At 40.0% G+C, this 18,353-nt stretch overlaps 1 protein-coding gene across 1 annotated transcript in view; it reads left to right on the forward strand.

Annotated features, from left to right (window-relative positions):
- Positions 1-18,353, forward strand: part of trip4 (thyroid hormone receptor interactor 4) — a 68,975-nt gene that overhangs the window by 2,035 nt on the left and 48,587 nt on the right. The window contains exons 6-11 of the mRNA XM_022748862.1: positions 18-123; positions 268-483; positions 589-718; positions 811-1,004; positions 1,109-1,233; positions 1,401-1,492. Coding sequence (XP_022604583.1) covers positions 18-123; positions 268-483; positions 589-718; positions 811-1,004; positions 1,109-1,233; positions 1,401-1,492 — 863 coding nt within the window. The remainder of the gene's footprint in view (positions 1-17; positions 124-267; positions 484-588; positions 719-810; positions 1,005-1,108; positions 1,234-1,400; positions 1,493-18,353) is intronic.

The raw sequence follows: 18,353 nt of genomic DNA on the forward strand, positions 1-18,353 counted from the left end.
TCTTATTGTGGTGACAGACTCTGGAGACAGAGATTATCTCCCACACCATGAGGCCAAGATGAAGGCGGGCTTGGAGAAGGCCCTCCAGCACAAAGACAAACTGCTGGAGTATGACAGGAACAGGTATCATGAAACACACAGCTTCTCTAGAATGGATAGCTGCGCAATGTCAGCACTTTAACATTTCGATAACTGTAGAAGACAACAGTGACATTTCATGTTAACGTTTACTGTTTACTCTTTGTTTACTGTCCCCTTCAACGCCAGTGTCAAGAGAACACAAGTTCTGGATGATGAGTCAGATTACTTTGCTACTGAGTCCAACCAGTGGCTGTCACCCGGAGAGCGAGAAAAGCTGAAGAAGAAGGAGGAGGAGCTTAGGGAACTTCGCCATGCCTCTCGCAAGGACAGAAAGATCACGCTGGACTTTGCTGGTAGACAAGTGGTTGAAGAGGGAAGCAACCTCAACGAGTACTACAACAAGTAAGATTATCTGACGCCACTTGAATCGAGGCTGCAAGGGTGGATATGTGTTGTGTAGTCATGATAAACGCCTTCTCCTTTTGAAATGTTTGCAATGATTTACAGACTGGATGAGACCCTCAAGGCTATGAACAATGACACTATGTCAAAATCACCAGTGTATTCTGAAAAACAAAGTGGAAAGCAGAGCCTCGGAGACCTGGTCAACCCCAACATAGTTCAGTCTGCACCAGAGGTAGGTCCTTTTTTCCCCATCATGAAAATCGTGCAGATGGTATTCACACAGATTCTACTAATGATAATGATGATATTGAATACACTTTGCAGTTTGTGAACGTTGGAGGCGGCGAAAGCTACAGGAGAAACATGGCACAGCGAAGGAGTTTGGCAGAGGACAAGGGAGGAGAAGAACGTAACAGGCTGCGGCTCCAAGACAAAGAGCTGCAAGAGATGGCTGACGGAGGCCTGTGCCTCAGCATGCACCAACCATGGGCCTCACTGCTGGTCAAAGGCATCAAGAGGTAAGGAGCAAACACAATCCAGAATGAATTTTGAGGCTTTGAACAAAATCGCAGTGCTAAGAGGTAACATTGCATTTTGTGTCTGTGTCTGTGTCTGTGTGTAGGGTAGAGGGGCGAACTTGGTACACATCACACCGAGGTCGTCTTTGGATTGCTGCTGCAGCCAAGAAGCCCACCCCTCAGGAGATTGCTGAGGTGGAAGCCATGTACCGCCACATCTACAAAAGAGGTGCACATACTATACACAGCAAATCAGTAGAAAGACTGTGAATACAAGAAGTGATTTGTTTCTAGCTGCTTTATCTGAAGTGCACAAACCACAGCCACAAACTCTACTATGATGCTTGTAGTTTTTTTTTGTCGTTGGATCTTTGATTGCTCTTGTTTTGTGTGCAGAGCCCAGGTTTCCTAAAGACTACCCCACCGGCTGCCTGTTGGGCTGCGTCAACATGACCGACTGCCTGTCTCAGGAGCAGTTCAGAGAACAGGTCAGTAAAATTATGGAACTACAACTGCAGTGTTTGGTGGATAGAAAGACCCGAATGAAAGTGTGATTTGAATCCACACAAAAACCACTGCGATGCTTTGTAAAGTTCCTTTTTTTTTTTTACCACACATGCTTTGGAGGAGTTTATTTTCTGTTGGTTGCTTTGTGAAGGCAGCAGAGGGTAGTTGCAAAAAAAAACATGTGGTTTGGTTTTTGTTGACTTGGTAGACTGTTGCAGTTTCACTGCTGGAAGTCTTACAATTCCCGTCCTCCTCCTCTTCCTCTTGGTTTTTTCTGTCTTTCCGCCCATGGCAACTACGCTGAAGTTTAGTGCATAGAGTCAAATGATAGATAAATAAATAGATGAATGAAAAAGGTTTCAGTAAAAACGCTATGTGTTATTACACAGTCTCCACAGTCCTTGAGTCCTGAGCGGACTATAGCTACAAGGACGTCCTGCCACTCTGTCTGGCGCATGCAACAAGTAGTAGGATGATCATAATTTTATTACACTTTTTCTCTTTTATTTCTTGGACATTGTACAAGGAGATACTGTACTTCACTCAGATGAGCATGCATGTTCTGCCATTTGTGAAAAGAAATCCTGCAATATCATCTCTTACCAGCAGAGGTCAGACTGCACCTTTTCACCAGCAGGCCCCTGCTAGCTTACGGTATGTCCCACTGGAGGCAGCATCCACCACACATCAAAGCCCTTTTGTATCATACCAGTGAGCTTCCACCAAACTCGGTGCTGATATACACACATTACATTGGCATCAGCCTTTTATATTCATAGCAAAAAGGGCTAATTTAGCCTTACAGCTACAGAAGACATGAGCAGCAAAAAGAACCATCTGATTATGAATAGAGCAACAGAGTGTACTGCCGCCTTCTATGATCTTCAGGTTATGTCTTCCATGGACACTAAAGTTAAATCCACCCTCAACCATAGTGTTACGAGGACTTTGGTTTGACTCTGAGTATCTGATGTGGCAAAGCGTGGAGCTGCTCCATTGGCAGCATGGTCAGCGCTGCCTTTTTGTTCTCATAAACTGTTTACTTGAGCTTTTTACACCCAAATAACTTTAAATTAATTGCAGTTTTACAAAGTAAAAACTGGAAAATACACCCCACTCCACATTTAGTCATCATGTCTATGCAGAGTTGCTCTCCCATCCGCTGTCAGTGGAACACATTTAAATTTAATTACATTGCCATCCTCATCCTGGCAGTTTTGCCTCTGGCTTTGGGAATGACTCCTCTGTCTGTCCATCGGCCACGTCTTTTTGCTATATGTTTGTTATTATTAGAACTGAAACAAGCATTCGATTAGTTTATTAGTCACTCTAGAAAATGAATTTCCAGATATCATGATAGTCAGTTAATTGTTGAAGTCATTTTTTTAGCGTCCACAGCTTCCAGCATTTCAAATGTGAATAATACCTGTTTTTTTTTTTATCATTCATTGACACTAAATTGACTTTTGGGCTGAAACAAGAAATTTAAAGATGTCATTTGGCGCTCTGCGAAATTGTGATGGGCACTTTCACTGTTTACTGACATTTTATACTCTACTATTTTAGCCATTAATCATAAGCTTGCCAATAAGACAACACGAGGAATGTTGTTAGCTGCAGTCTTAATTACTATTCAAGTAATGTCAGGCTTTGAAAATAACAACTCAACTATGAACATGTTTAATTTCGAGGCATTTACATTCTGAATAATAGGGTGTAGATTCTCTACAAATGCCTTAATTATTATTAAAAACATCTACTCTGCTTTTCCCACGTTGGAGTGAAATCTCTAAACAAATACAAACCCTCAGTTGATAAGGTGGCAGTTATTTCTCGTTATTTCTCTGTTGTGTATAAACATCTACATTCCTTACTGTGTAGTTTTCACACGAAAACACACTCGTATATATTTGTGGGTCGATAGTGAAACTAGAGAAATGTGTAAAGTGCTACACAATGTACAAACATGCCCTAACCCTGAGCAGCTACAAGCCCTCATACACATGTAGACACACGCTCGTATGCTATCTTTGATGAGATACCGAAACAGATCACATTTGGAAACTGCACAGTCCTCTGTACCAATTAAAAATAACAGCCACAGAAAAAGCAATGATCCTCTCTAAGGATATAGTGCTTGTGTTTCCGTGTATCTCTGCTCACACGTTCTAGCATATGTGTTTCCCAGCATAAAGACACTTGTCTTATTTCTGAGGAGCTCTGTATTTGGTTTAAAAAAAAATAAAATAAAAATTCATCTTTAAAAATGTGTGCTGCTGCTGCATGGTTTGCATTCTGACTGCTAGGACCTGTAAATTTAAGGGCTTTCCCCTTTTGTACCCTGTCCTCATTGTCTCCTCCACCACTCATTCCACCCAGGGCTGTAAAATCATGTTTGCAGGCAGTGTGACTGCCCTTTCATCCTGTGAAAGGGTGTGTGTGTGTGTGTGTGTGTGTGTGTGTGTGTGTGTGTGTGTGTGTGTCTGTGTCTGTGTCCACTTGCACAGAGCAGCCATAAATAACACCCCCACCCCACACAAGGCCCCTCAGAAAAAAGGAAGAAAGGCAGATGTAGAAAATAGTGGAGCAACCAGAGAACAACAACCAGTACCAAATGTAATGTTGGTGCTGAACAGTCGGTTGGTGCTTATTCCACCATTTTAGAGAAAAGCAGAGACTATTAGCCGTTCAGCATTTAGCCGTTTAAGCCCCCTTCCTAGCATTTTAGTAGAGGAGTGCATGTTGTGCTAGTGCATAGTAGCACACAGCTGAGCTGCTGGGCTGGGCGAGTGGGTGAGGCGTAGGATTTACTGTCCTGTGCTGGCAGCTGTGGGTGGTTAAAAGGGGGGTGGTGAAGGACAGACAGCCATTATTCTTCAGGCTCTTCTAAATCTGCCCCTAGTGATGTATGAAATATTTAGAGAAAGTGGAATGTGGGTAGATCAGGATAGCATGTGAGAGACACTATGAACGCAAAACATCAACAACAAAAAACCCACCCCCCCAAAAAAACGCTGTAAATATTGTAAATACTTGAATATCACCGATCCAGAGTGATAGCAGTCATGCCCCTGTTGGGGTGCTATTGTACAAAGCCGCACCAAAACCTGATAGCCTGCTGACAGATAGTGCAGGAAGACCACCCCGGGCAGAGCAGGATTTCCATCTGCTTGACTTGGACCAATTCTTTCCCTCATTAGAAACTGACTGGTGTATTGATCCATTCTCCCCATAATCTCTCACTCCTCCCGACTCACCAGTCTCCCCACCCCACCCCTTACTACTGATAATTGGCCAGCCATTATGATCTGTGCGGTCTCTCTCTCCACTCCTACCCCCCAGTGCTCACTCAGCAGCAATGGGTGGAGATGTACGCCTGACCTGCATACTGCAGAGGGCACACGGGGGTGTTGGGAAGAATCTACATCTACATTACAGATTGAAAACTGGAATGTTTTTGCTTTAAGAGGCAAAGTGAGGTAATTAAAAAGGATCAGCAGAGAGCTCGAGCCAAACTGAGCAGGTTTATGGGTGGTCGATATGCTGCAGATGGTTTACTTTACACTTGCAAATGACACTCAGCTGTGCAAAATTTTAAAATTGTGCATAAAATAAAGTCAAACAGCGCTGCTGTATTTTGAATTCAGCATTTATCAACACATGCACAGACCCATTCTCAGTCCTCATACTCGTTCACAGCTCAAGCAAAGCCACATCAGACCCCATACAGAGCTCGAATCGCACCATCAACTTACTCCTGTGGTTTAAAAATTGACGACTGGATCAATCCACACTCTTTATAAGGGTCTGATTTCTTACTCTGTTCCAGAGACCATATTACCAGCTGCAGAGCTACATGTCTCTGTGAATATAAGTCAGAGAGGTCTAATCTATTTGACAGGCATGCCAAGAGCAAAACCAGTGACTGTTCAGAGCTGTATTGATTTATATGAAACGACTATGAGGGCAAAAGGGGGCAAAGTGAGCTTTGTTTGTGTGTGTGTGTGATTTATATATACATTATCTAATCAAAGAGCCCCCTGAATTTCCTGATGGTGAAATGTTGACATAGTAATACACTCTGGAAGTTTCATAATTCAGAGGTTTTTGAACAGTAATATCATCTGTGGTATCTCATGTTTCACAGATAAGCGTATTTTATTAACCTGGGGTCTGTTGAAGGCTGACATACAGCAGGTCCCCTGGCACGTCCTGTATGTATTTCAGATAGACACATATTTGAGACATGGCTTGTACTGGATGGTTTATAGCAGTGGTTTTCCAACTGGTGCAGATTCAAGTTTCACATTTCTCCTTAGTCATTAAGTCACGGTCCGCTCATAAGCCAAATGAACACCAATTCAGTTTTATTTCACAAAATGAAAACAAAAGAGACATTTGCAACAGACCAGAAGAAATTTTGACATGTCAAAATAGAAAAACCACATGAATAAATAATGATGAATGATGGCTGAATTCCATTTAGCTGCTTCAGTTTGTGGCGTTGTGTATGCTGGATCGCCGTCACACTGTCAGGGTTTACTGGGACACTTGAGTAAAGCAGTTATTAGTAACACCTGTGCTTTTCTTGCTCTGACAGGTCAAAATATCTGCTCTGAAAAGTCATATTAAGGCTTAAAAACCACTGGCACGAATAGCACTGCAATAGCAGTTAGAACTACTTCAGACAAAGTCTTTTGTTTAAGTTAATAGGACACACAACAACAGAGCAATAAAACTGTCGTTAAGCTAAAAAGAAGAAAGATTATTAAATCTAAATAAAAAAAAATAGACATCTAGGATGCTCCATTAATGTCTCATTTTTAAAAACCTCTGACTCTTACATGTAGTCTTGTGTATGAAGATGGTGAAATGCTAAATGGTAGTTTTGTATTTGTAATGTTAAGTGACATCTTTTGGCATTCACCTATTGTATTCATATAGTTAACTGTGTCATCTGCATATATGTATCGTTTGAAACGGTATCATCTGTATATATCAGGTTTCTGCAGGTCCTGAAAAGATCTAAAATCCAATAATCTGAATTTAAGACCAAAAATGTCTTAAATACAATTTTGGCAGGTCTTGAAATATGATTGGATTATAAAGTTAACTTCAGTCTTCTAAATGTGTTTTTGTGAAAATTAAGTATTGATCTGTAGCAAAACCAACATGCAACCAATAACCACTTATGCAAACTGTGCGGCCCGGTCAGAATTTATAAGAGCACACCTGCTACTGTGTCGCAATGGTATCTCCTCTGGTCAAAAAATAGCCAATTTTAGAAGTGATAAGTTTCTGTTAACATTTAATTTAATCTAATATGTGATTCAAGTGAATGGGAAAGTGAACTTTCTATAAACTCTATATATAAACGAAGTGTGCTTGCAATTGACCCCTGACAAAGACTAGTTTGAAACAGTTGAAGAGGGATTTGTTCAGTTATTTGTGTAATCACACAACAATCAACACAATTGTGAAAGAATCCTCTTAAAATTTTTACACTGAGCTGAAACAGTCTATTAACACAATCTTTGTCTAGCTTGAATAGAGTGTTTCCTTTTATTAAAACAAAAAAAACAAAAACAACAAATCAGGTAAATGTTGCTTTCACAATCCGTATCATACTGCTTAGAAAATCATATCGCTATTCAAATCATTCGTAACTGTTGCTCTGTGTCTGTCTTTTCTGTTATTTGATTGTTCATTGGCCTATACTGTATTTGTTTTTGTTTTCAACGTCCAGTTAAAAAACCAAGCCTTTAAGTTGTTTTCATTATAGCTTGAAGCCTATTTTTGAAACTGTATATTTAATTCCATTCTAGCACAAAATATATATATAGACTGCAGCTCAGTAGATTTATGCGCACCAACATGTTAGATAACTGAAACCATAGGCTTACACCACATCACATAGCTGCAAGCCGAGCCACTTATCTGTTAAAAGAAGTGCCGGTTTCTGTGGAATTCCATTTGTGCAAGCTCTCCCTTTGACCTCCAGAGTGGAGCTCCTGTGCTTGTTAGGCCAGCTGGAAGCTCGGACTGATGCCTGCGTTTCCTTGTGTGGTAATGTGATATTTATATGCTGAAAGCCTTCCTGCCAGCATGCCACACACACACACACACACACACACACACACTCTCACAGGATACATTGGATGCATTCCAAAGGAAGGGAAGTCAAGCAATGCTATTTTTTTCTCCCCCCCCTCCCCTCCTCTTTTTCTGTAACATTGTGTGAATCCTTAGCAGTGGCTGCCCCCCTCTCTTCCTGCACCCCTCCCCCTCCATCATTCCATCTTCACATTTTCCACACTTTCCCTCTAACGGTATGCTTTACAGGTCAGGGCTGTGAAGTTGTATGTGGTCGTGGACAATTTGGTTTATGTGAACAGACGCGTGCGCGTACGTGCAATTGCTCATCTCTCTCTCTCTCTCCCTCTCTTTCTCTCTCTCTCTCTCTCTCTCTCTCTCTCTATCTCTTTCTGCACAACCTCAGTCACACACTAACACACTCACATTCCTCCCCTTCCTCCCTTTTCCTTGCTGGGCAGTTTGCCATGGCAGAGAGGTCAGACATCATGTGATTCTGCAGTGGTGTGTAGAATGCTTTCAGCCCAGGGTCCCCAGGCACTGGATGACAACCAACCAAACCTCAGTCACAGGTTTTCAACAGCATGAAAAATACATAGAACCATCTGCCAGACTTCAAATGGCCTGCTGCACTGTTTAGAATTTCACTGCTGTCCTCGGACCACTTCATCGAATGTCACACAGTTTCTGCTGCTGGGGAAACTGACAGTTAAGCCCCCTTTATTATCTCTACTTCTCCTCCATTTTAATCTGCTCGTATAATAGGAGTTGTTCCTTCTCTCTGAATGCTGATCACAGGCACTTGGAACAACGATAAAGGCAACATGAGAGACATTCCAGACAGCTTCCTTTGATGGTGTGAAAGACAGCAGTGTTGATGAAAATAAGTCAGAATCAAAGGGAGGTAACTAAATGCCGAGCTGTATGAAGTGTTTGCCTGAATGCTAAACAGGTTCAAAGTCTTCCTTTCGCTTTAAAAATTATCTGATGCTTTATTGCTCTTCTAAACCAGACCTATGATTTATTTCTGAGACAGTTTATTTTTTTTTTTGAACTGGAAAAATGTTGCTTAAGTCATAGTCATTATGTAGTCATTACTCCAGTACAGTCCTTTAGCACATAAACAGAAAAGCCTGCAGGGGACTCATAACGTTAGTGTTGACTAATCGTATTGACTGTAACAGAATAGGAATGACAATATATGAAACCTTCTGAGGCAACCAGTTCTTTTTATTTTAACTGGCGGCATTGAAAATAAGATTCTTATTAAAGTAATGTGAAAGTTATCTAAAAAGGAAGAGATAGTTTGTTTTCTTATTAGAGAAACTCGTTGGTTTTTAGTCATTGGGACAAATTATGTATTTTTCAGCTGGGTTAATTATATTATATTCAAGCTTTAGGGTAGCAATCACTCAATATTACCTGCTATGGCTATAATTGTAGTAAACATGTAACTGGTTTTTAATGTATTTAATAAAAAGAACTAGAACTTATTCACAAGTATCTGCACCACTATTATTCCTTTGATCTTCATTAACCCTTTTCTAGTAATATTTAGTCTCTGAGGAGTTTGTTTATTTTTTCAGTGAAAATGAGATGTTCAATACCAACTGAAATCTCAATATCTGCCAAAATAATTGGAATATGACCTTTTTTTTTTGCATATCATCTCGCCCTAGTACCTTCTGACTGATACTTAATGTACTGAGGGAGGGTAATAAAGACAATCAGTCAAATTAAATCAAATTAAGTCAATGGACTTCACGGAGTCTTTGAGTCTTTACAGCCCAAACGTTAAAATCCTATGAGTTTGTGGTTAAAGCATGTTTAACTATGTTTGGTATGTTTGCAGCTCTGCCAGTGCGTCTCTGCAGACGGCTCTTAGAGCGTGAAGCTGGCAAACGCCTTTTTGTTTTGTTTTTTGTGTGGAACAGTCTTCTGCTTCTCGGTTTGTGCTGTCTTTGAAATAATGGCTCCGACTGCGTTAAACAATGTTTGCATAAAACAACACAACTGTAGATTTTAATGTCGTGATCTATTTATCTATTTAGTGCCTTTCCACACACACACACACACACACACACACACAATCAGCTTTAATGAAGCGTAGAATCAATATGTTTGACATTTATCTCCCATCTCCACATCTGGTGTTTGTTGTTGATGCCCCAAAATGGCTCCTCATGAGGCCAGTGTCTGCGCCAGTTTTCTGTTTTGGAATGAGGAAATGAATGAAGGTTGTGTGTTGTAGTCAGTAAGTACTTTGCTCAGAACCAGTGGGCGACCGTGTTTCCCTGCTATGATTTTATCAGGAACGGGAAATGCTCTCAGTTTAATCACTTTTCTTTATGCCTGTTCCCATCCAAATGTGAGAGCAGGCATCGCTTCAGTCATTATGCCAAGCCGATTTTGTGTGTTTTTGCCAACATTCCCCAGGCATGCCTATGCAATTGCTTTATGTCACACATGCCTGTGTGTGTTCATCTGAGAAGAGATCTTTATCCAGCCAAGCCCTGACCCAGCAGCAGTATAACTAAAAGTATCTCTCCTGGAGAGGGAGAACCAGAAAGACAGAGAGCGAGAGACTCTCTGCCACTGCAGGGTCAGAGATTACAAACTCAATTGTACTCTGCTGGGTGACATGTCTGCTCAGCAACTTCCTGCTAGCGACATCAGAGAGGAGGAAAGTATGGAGAAAGAGGGGGAGGCGAGGGAGGCTGTCCAAGCTTCCAGTGCCATTAATCTTTCTCTCTTTGTGTGCAGCAAACTAAAAAAACATTTAGCTTCCACTTGCACATCAAGCCAGTGAGTCTGACTTTTTCCCCAGTGTATATAATCACTGGAAAAAGACGGGAAAACTTCAAATGGACAACAAAATACAACCCGTGAATGAATATGAAGGATTTTTACTGTATAATTTATGTGTGTCTCTTTAATCTTTAGGGTTTATAATTTGAGATCATATTCCCTCCTTATATTTATCCTGTTTATTGGGGTCGGTATTGATCATTGATATGTCATTCCATTTGGCTGATTCTCTACCATCCACCATTTGTTTCCTTATTTGAAACATTTTTACGAAACTCTCGCACATAACAGATTCTGTAAAAATCCTCGGCACCTCTCTGTGTCACGGGTTATTTTCAAAGTTTGAGACACACACAGGTTAAGTTGAGCAACCACATCTTATAATGTTTTTGCTTTTTTGTTTCATATAAACAGAAGTAGAACAGAAAAAAGAAAGAAGCAGAAATTCATGAGCCTTGCAACAAGTTACTCCATTCTTCTGTCTTGCGAATACATTATTATGTGATCTGTTGAAAGGCTGCATCCACAAGCTGTTTTGCCAAGATACCAGCCAGGTGCTGCCAGCTGTTGCCATGGACATCAAGTGTGTGTTTCTTGAAGATTGCCAGTATCTTTAAAGATGGTTCACTCGATCTGCCTGACTTGGAAATGAACGACAAACACAGGCGGAGAGAACCAGAATAATTCACCGTCTTTAAGTAAATTAAATTTTGCCTCCTAACGTTTCATTTTGAGAATCCAAAAACCAGTCACATTGAAAATCGTATCCCGTTGTTTAGTCTGTTATATTCAGAAGAAAATCTAATTGCTTTTGGCAGTGTCTGTGCCAATGTGGTCTTATGCTGTATATTGGGTTCAGTATGTTTGTCCATTAAATTGCATTGAGTTAGTGCTCGTCATTCAGTGGTACACAACACTCAGTTGAATGCTGCTGTTTGCCTTTAGCGCATGAGATCTATTAGTCTGACTGAGTAAATGTCTTAATTCCACAACACAGGGACCTGTGCCTTGATAGGAGCTGCTGTCTGTTTAAATGACAGGAGTGTGATCATTATTTTCAATGAGACTCCAGTGATATGTGCTGTGGGAGGCAGGGAGATAACAGTCTGCCCCATATACCACCAGGTACCTGTGTGTGTGTGTGTGTGTGTGTGTGTGTCTGTGAGATCAAGTAGAATTTACATCAAATATGATATGCTTTTTCCTTTGTGCAGTGATATCTTGCTGGAATATCTTTGCCTTCATGCTCGGCTCTTTCGGGCCAGCTTTCATCTTTAGAGCTGAAGGGTGTTTAGGTGAAACTACAAAAAGTATCTGAACGTTTGGTCTGAGTATCCACAGAGACGCGATCTAACCTCAGAGTGGATTATTTAAAAAGCTGCTCCCTCTTTACTAAGAGTAAAATCCAAAAATAAATGTACATGCAGCTCCCTTGAATGTCACATTGAAACTCTCAAGCTTAATCAAGGATTGTTTTTGCTGCATTTAAAACCACACCATCACTCACTTTTACATAACAAGTAAAAATGTTGTAGCATTTTTCCACATGGCTCCATTTAATAGGTAGACAAAATCACAGCTGATGAAAATAAGGTCTGACATGCGTTAATGTGAAGCAGCAACGCTCCAGCATGTGAGAGAATAGTTGCTCTCCTCTGGCACACCTAACGATTTTAAAACCGAATGCCAAGTGACATGTTTTCTAATGTTTACAGATAAATGAACAGCCAGAGATACATTTTATGAGCAAACACTTTTCCTAACCAGGCCGCGAAACATGTTGCAGTTCACCTTTATCAACCTCATGAGGCTTTTAACACTGTTCTTTCAGCTGTGAAGATTGTACCACATTCAACACGCTAGCTTGGCCTGAATTATCCAGAGAGAACATGAATTATTAACATGTATCTAAATTCAAAAGCATGTATGTAAATTTAATATAATTTGCGACTGGATTGTTAAAATATTGGCATCATTAAAATGGGTATTGCAGTCATATACCCCCTCCCTGCCGGCTACAACCCAACTTCTTTCCACTGCTTTCGCCACATGTAGTGAAATGTCTTGAAGCACATTGTGCACAAGCTTTTTTCTTTTCTTTTGCCATGGTCCACTGCACAAAAATGCCATCAAATGCTTTTGCAGGCTCAGTGTGTGAAGGAGCGTATTGATTTACATGCAGCATCATTTTCTCGCCTCTCAAATATCTGGTGGTCAGTACAGCAGTAATAAGATTCAGCATAATTACTTTAATAATGCTGGCACTTCAAATATCTTTAAATTGTACATCGCCTGTGCTGGGTGTTAAAAAAAACAAACAAACAAAAAAAAAAATATAGGTGTGTTATCGCTAATGAACTGGCGTGTCTTTTCTTATCAGTCAAATGAAGAGGGTTTTCTGTGAGATAATAAAAAGTCATTTTGTGTCCAGATGTCGCTGTAATAATATTGGAATCACCCAGAAGCAACTGAGGCGTCCTCCCCTCTGACCTCAAGTTCAAATAAACCTTGTAAGAAGCTGTTTTTATCACGGAACAGAAAGTTGAATAATACAAAAGAATATTATTTAAGCACATTTTCATCTCTCTAGAAGTTGGTGTATTCAGAGAACACTCTCTAATGTAGTTGCAGCACAACCACAGGCATGGGCAGGAAATATTTATACAGGTCCTGCTGGACCATTTTTAGTGCTCTTGCTAGAAAAAAAGCTTGTTGATATTTTATGTATAAAGTAGAACCAGTTGGTTCCCGCTAAAGAAACGGGGTGTGAACGGGGCTGCAGTCAGAGAGGTACTTTGAAGAGTTCGGAGGGATGGGTTGTTTGTTTTTGTTTTTGTTTTTTGTTTTTTTTTATTACCAAAATCACAAAAGTAAAAGGAATGGATTAAGTAGTTTTTATATCCGCTGTAATGTAAGCTGCTGGTTAAGTAACCGAGCCAAGGTGAACACCAACCAACTACATTAGTTTGTGAGGTTACTGGTTACAGAAACAAAATATTCATGACAGTCACACCCACTGTGTAATATTGAAACCAGTTATGGATGCTATAGTTGCAGACTTTGAGGTGAAGATAGCAGCTCTGTCATACTCTTAATTGAATTTTGTGAAGTTTACGCCACAACTTCAGCCATTATCCAAGAGCAATACCTTTGTCAAACATTGGTGGGTCTTCATCCTAAAAGCATTTTCTATTGCAACATTAAAAGTGTAAACAACGTTTTTAAGCTGAGCAACCAAACAGGGTTAGAATAATAATTACAATTACAATCTTCCTCATCATACTTTTCATACCAGGATGACACTGCAATACAAAAACCCCAGTGCTGTTTCTTTATTTCCATGTTTTCTACATGGATCATCAGCTGGATCATAAGAATGACGTTTTGCCCGAGACATGCAGCTTCAGCCTGAGTCCTCAAGTATTTGTTCATGTTTAAGATGCTTAAACATGAACTCAACTTAATTTCATTGCTAAGAATTTCAAGTGGTAAATCTGCCACCGTGTCATTTTCAAACTGCATAGTGGATGTGCCAAGAATGCAAAGCTTGATGGGTATAGCAGCAGTAACTAAAAAGTGTTGGGTTTTAGCAAATGATCAATGTTATTTAAATTCTTTTTCAGTGAAGGCCTTTGTTGTTCAGAGCCTAAAATAATTTAGGGCTGTATTAGTGCAAGGAAATCCATGTAATCTCCAATTTGTGTTGAAAGCCAAAAAATATTTTGGCTCCCTTGCAAAAACTGTAGAAGTATAAATTGAAATGGACTCGTGAAGAGCTCTTATTCAGCACCTTCTGTTTAACGGTTCACTGTTTTCTCCCTTTGGAACATATCAGTGGGATCACCTTATCTATTGTAAGCTGTAGCACTAACCCATGGGCTTAGAGAAACCTAAAACTTGCCTTTGATAAGAATCAGGGGACAGCCTTCCTTCTGTGCTCCTCTCTCAAACCGTGCTCATTGCCAGCCTCGAGAGGAGGAGGGAAGAGACAGTTATTTCCCACAGAGGCTGAGTGAACACAGATGGGAGGGCTGTACCCCGAGCGTCAGAATATCAAAGCAAATATTCACCTTAAGAGACAGACATGTTCATAAACTCCCCGGTCCTTCTCAATTTCCACATTATGAAATCAAATGCCCACTGTGAAGAGGTTTGTTACCTTGCTTAAAATACGAGCCCTTTTTGCTGACACCACCTGTGTTAAGGAGAGCTGGATTTGTGGCAACGATAAAAGGAGATTGTGGTGGAAAATAAGAAGTTTTAATGCCTTAGATACCCTGGATTGTTCTTTGAAGTCAGGGTTTGAAAGCAGACATGGTAATTGTCTCCAGGGGTTCTTGCTATGTGTGTGTGTGTGTGTGTGTGTGTGTGTGTGTGTGAGTGCTATAAAGGAAACTGCTAAGAAGGAGAAGGCTTTGCCTGTGTGATTTTCTGTAAATGCAGTGCAGTTGTCTTGAATTTGATACTTCGGCTAATAACATCTACTTACTTTTTCATGGTTGGGATTTGTAGCATCAGAACCACTTTTTTATTAAATGCTTTTCGTGAAATTGTCAGGTTCTCAAAATGCCATTTTCCGCTGCACATTAGGAATCTGTTTTGTTTTGTTTTGTTTTGTTTTTTTCAATTTTTGCAAAAGTCCTGCGCTCGTCAAACAGAAGCTTAACTGTGAGTACGAGAGAGAAGTCTTTTCCTTGGAAAGTTCCAGCAGTTAGCTTGTTGAGTCTAAAAAGCTTTGACTGTAGTCAGGCAGTCTTGTTTTCTTCTTGCCTGAGGGCCACCGCAGGAGGTGAAGTCATAAACATGGCTGGGAAAGTGGAACTGGGCTAAGCGAGGAAGTCTGTGTGAATCTCCCTGCAAAAACACATGACTTCACTACACCTGTCAGCACCAGTGCGAGCTAAAAGGCTAGTGCAGCTTGCTCTTCACCAACATTTTTCTTTTTTTCCTTTCACAGACTTGAATTGTTATGCTTATGAGGCGGGGGTGTAGGATAGAAAATACATTTTAATACTTTTTACTCCTCAGTCTTCCGGGGAATTTTAACAGTACGCTGGTGACAGCTTGAAGTCATTTACATCAAGACAATAATGAAGTTGCTGACACACAGAGCTGGTTCTTGAACTCACCTCCACAGTACAAATACACTAAGGCGTCATAGTTAATATCAGTAAGTCCTGCCTGGATTCCTCACTGGATAGTTTCATATAATTAAATTCAGTGTACAAACTTACATATGTAGTTTATATGTGTCCACTGAGCTTTCAGCTGCACTGAAACAGCGAGCATTTTTTAAGGAGAAGGAAACGTGTCTTTGCGGCCGAGCTGACCGACACGGTGGCAGTTATTGGAAAAATCGTGGCCCTGGTGCTGAGCTTCTAATAATGAGACATGTCTCTGGTTGTGCCGAGGATATTAATAATGTAAAAAATTCAGAAGCCAGTGTTGCACACTCCTAGATAATTAATGTTCACTCTCCAACTTGACACCAGTTGATTCTGTAGGTGAAGGAGTATGTTAAATTTTTAATCATCCCTGTGCAACCCGGCGTGCCTGAGCTCCAATGAAAGGGACAGAGTGAGCTGCAATAGCTGCCTGTTTAGATGGACAAGTTTAGTATTGGTTTGGGTTAATGGAGTCCAAACTAGCTGAGGGTCCATGTGTTTGCACCTACTGCTTCCAGTTTTAAAAGGATTGTAAAAGGTGTCTGAGAATTTGCTGGGCGTGTGATGGCCCCTGCAGCTAAAGACTTAAAACTTGGTGTATATGTACAGAGATTAATTGCAATTAGGTTATTTTAGGTTTCAACTAATGAAAGGGTACTTATATCATCATTAGTGTTAAAGGTAAGTACGTGTGTAACTCCTGTATTTTCATTATAGATTATTTAGCTGTTTTTGTTTAGTCTAAGAATTAAAAAAAAAAAATCCTAAACTAGATATTTTTTCCATTCACACTTTGCTGAAACCCAAAGTGTCTTCATAAAATATAATGTGTTGTTAACCAACAATCTAAAACCCATAGATAATCACACAAGACAAAGAAAAGCATGAGTGAAAGCTGGAACTAGGAAAAGTTTGGCAATGGTTAATAGTATTTTTGCTAGAAAATGGCTTATAACAATTAATACATCAATTATCAGAATAGTTAACAGTCAATCGACTAATCGATTGATTGACTAATTGTTTCAGCCGCAGTTTGGATTGCTTAATTTCTGTGTCAGGTTCAGTTAGGCAGCTTTTAGGCTTGGGCAGAGTAGTTATTATCTTTAATATTAAATACTAATCATTTTGTCTTGACTCAAAATGACTTGCTTGGATTTCTATATCCCATTATACAAAACACTATATAAGATTCTTATAAATGCAAAAATATGGCAGATAATCCAAAATTAAAATAAAAGAGAGATTAATATAAAAAAAAAGAAGAAATGCACACAGTGATTTGGCCTTGTTTTTCAGGAAAGGTGGCTGAGAAACAAAAGACAATGTTCAGTCTAAAAGACAACTGAAGAGGTCACTGACTACATTTACACACGTGGTGTAATTTGGCAGTTTGCCATACTCCTGTAGAGATCCTGCTTGTGTTCAGTTGTTTACGTGAACTGTTGATACCCTCTTTGTTACCATGAATAAACCAGTAAAACTAAAATATTCCCATCCACCTGAGCTGCTCTGCCCGCAAACAAAATGCTCCGCCTGGATTGCAATACATATTGATGCAACCGCCAGTTAGCTTGACCAGCAGGTCATCTCTGATACATGGAAAATAATACTGAATATTGTACCAATAAACCTGATATTGGAAAGATACGTAAAATACAGAATTATTGGCACATGTACTGTCATGGCTGGCAAAAGAAGGTCGGCCCAATTTCCATTTTTACACCCCTTCTGGCATCAGGGCAACACAGTCAAGCGACCCAGTATGGACTCACTGTACATACTGATGTTGCTCTTTCTCCCCTTCGAAACAAAAATGTTGTTCTAAACTCACCGTTATATTCATTACGATCAATTCTACTTTGCCGCGTTTTCACGATGACAAGCTGCTCTTAATGAAACTCAACGCCTCCTGCACATGTTTCACAGTAAATGTGACGTGAAAAGATCATTTCTCCTCAACCGCTGGAAGGCTTTTAATGTGAAGCAGATGGAGGAGTAGGTTTGTATTAACAGCAGATGAGAGTAAACCAGCAAACAGGGAGGATTCCTGTTAAAATATGAGGATAATTAGAAATAAAAGGGGTGTGTTTAATGATAGCCTAGTCTCACATGAAGGCCTCACCCACTGTTTGGCAATTGTGTGGTGTGACTTTTACAGTTGTTGACCCAAATAGAGACTTATAACGTACACAAATTGGTCATTTATTTATTGGCCACTTTAGCCGTCTTGAGTCAGGACTTTCCTTTCAGCTGCAAAAACTGAATATGTCATGGTGCAGACTAGTGCTGTCAGATTTTATTCCAAGTTCAAACTTTTATCTGAACATGGAAGTTTCACATTTAAAGTCAATGTTTGTTTGTTGGTAGCTGAGACTCCCGCTAACCTTTGTTTTAATTGTTTTAATGATAACTTATGAACCGGACGTTCAGCAGGTTTTAACGGCAGCCAGATTATTCTGCAGAGGCGTCCTCCGGTCCATTAATACCGGTAGAAACACCAAATAAAGCAGTTTTATGTTAAAAATTAGACACAGCGCGGGGAGCTGAGCTGCCTAACGTTTGCTTTTTTCTCCGATAACTTAAGATCTAGACGTCCGATGACTAAAATCCTTCATCCGGTTAAAGTATATAGTTGAAAACGAAAACGAAAGGTGTAAAAAATAAATAAAACTGGATAAAATTCAGTTTTGATCCCATAATTTCCTTGGTTTGAGAACTGCTGGAAACATTTGGGATAATGTAAAAAACACAACTCAAAAAATAACTTTCATTATTT

Source organism: Seriola dumerili, unplaced genomic scaffold (genome assembly GCF_002260705.1).
Source record: "Seriola dumerili isolate Sdu_G_001 unplaced genomic scaffold, Sdu_1.0 BDQW01000011.1, whole genome shotgun sequence".
NCBI classification, from domain to species: Eukaryota; Metazoa; Chordata; class Actinopteri; order Carangiformes; family Carangidae; genus Seriola; species Seriola dumerili.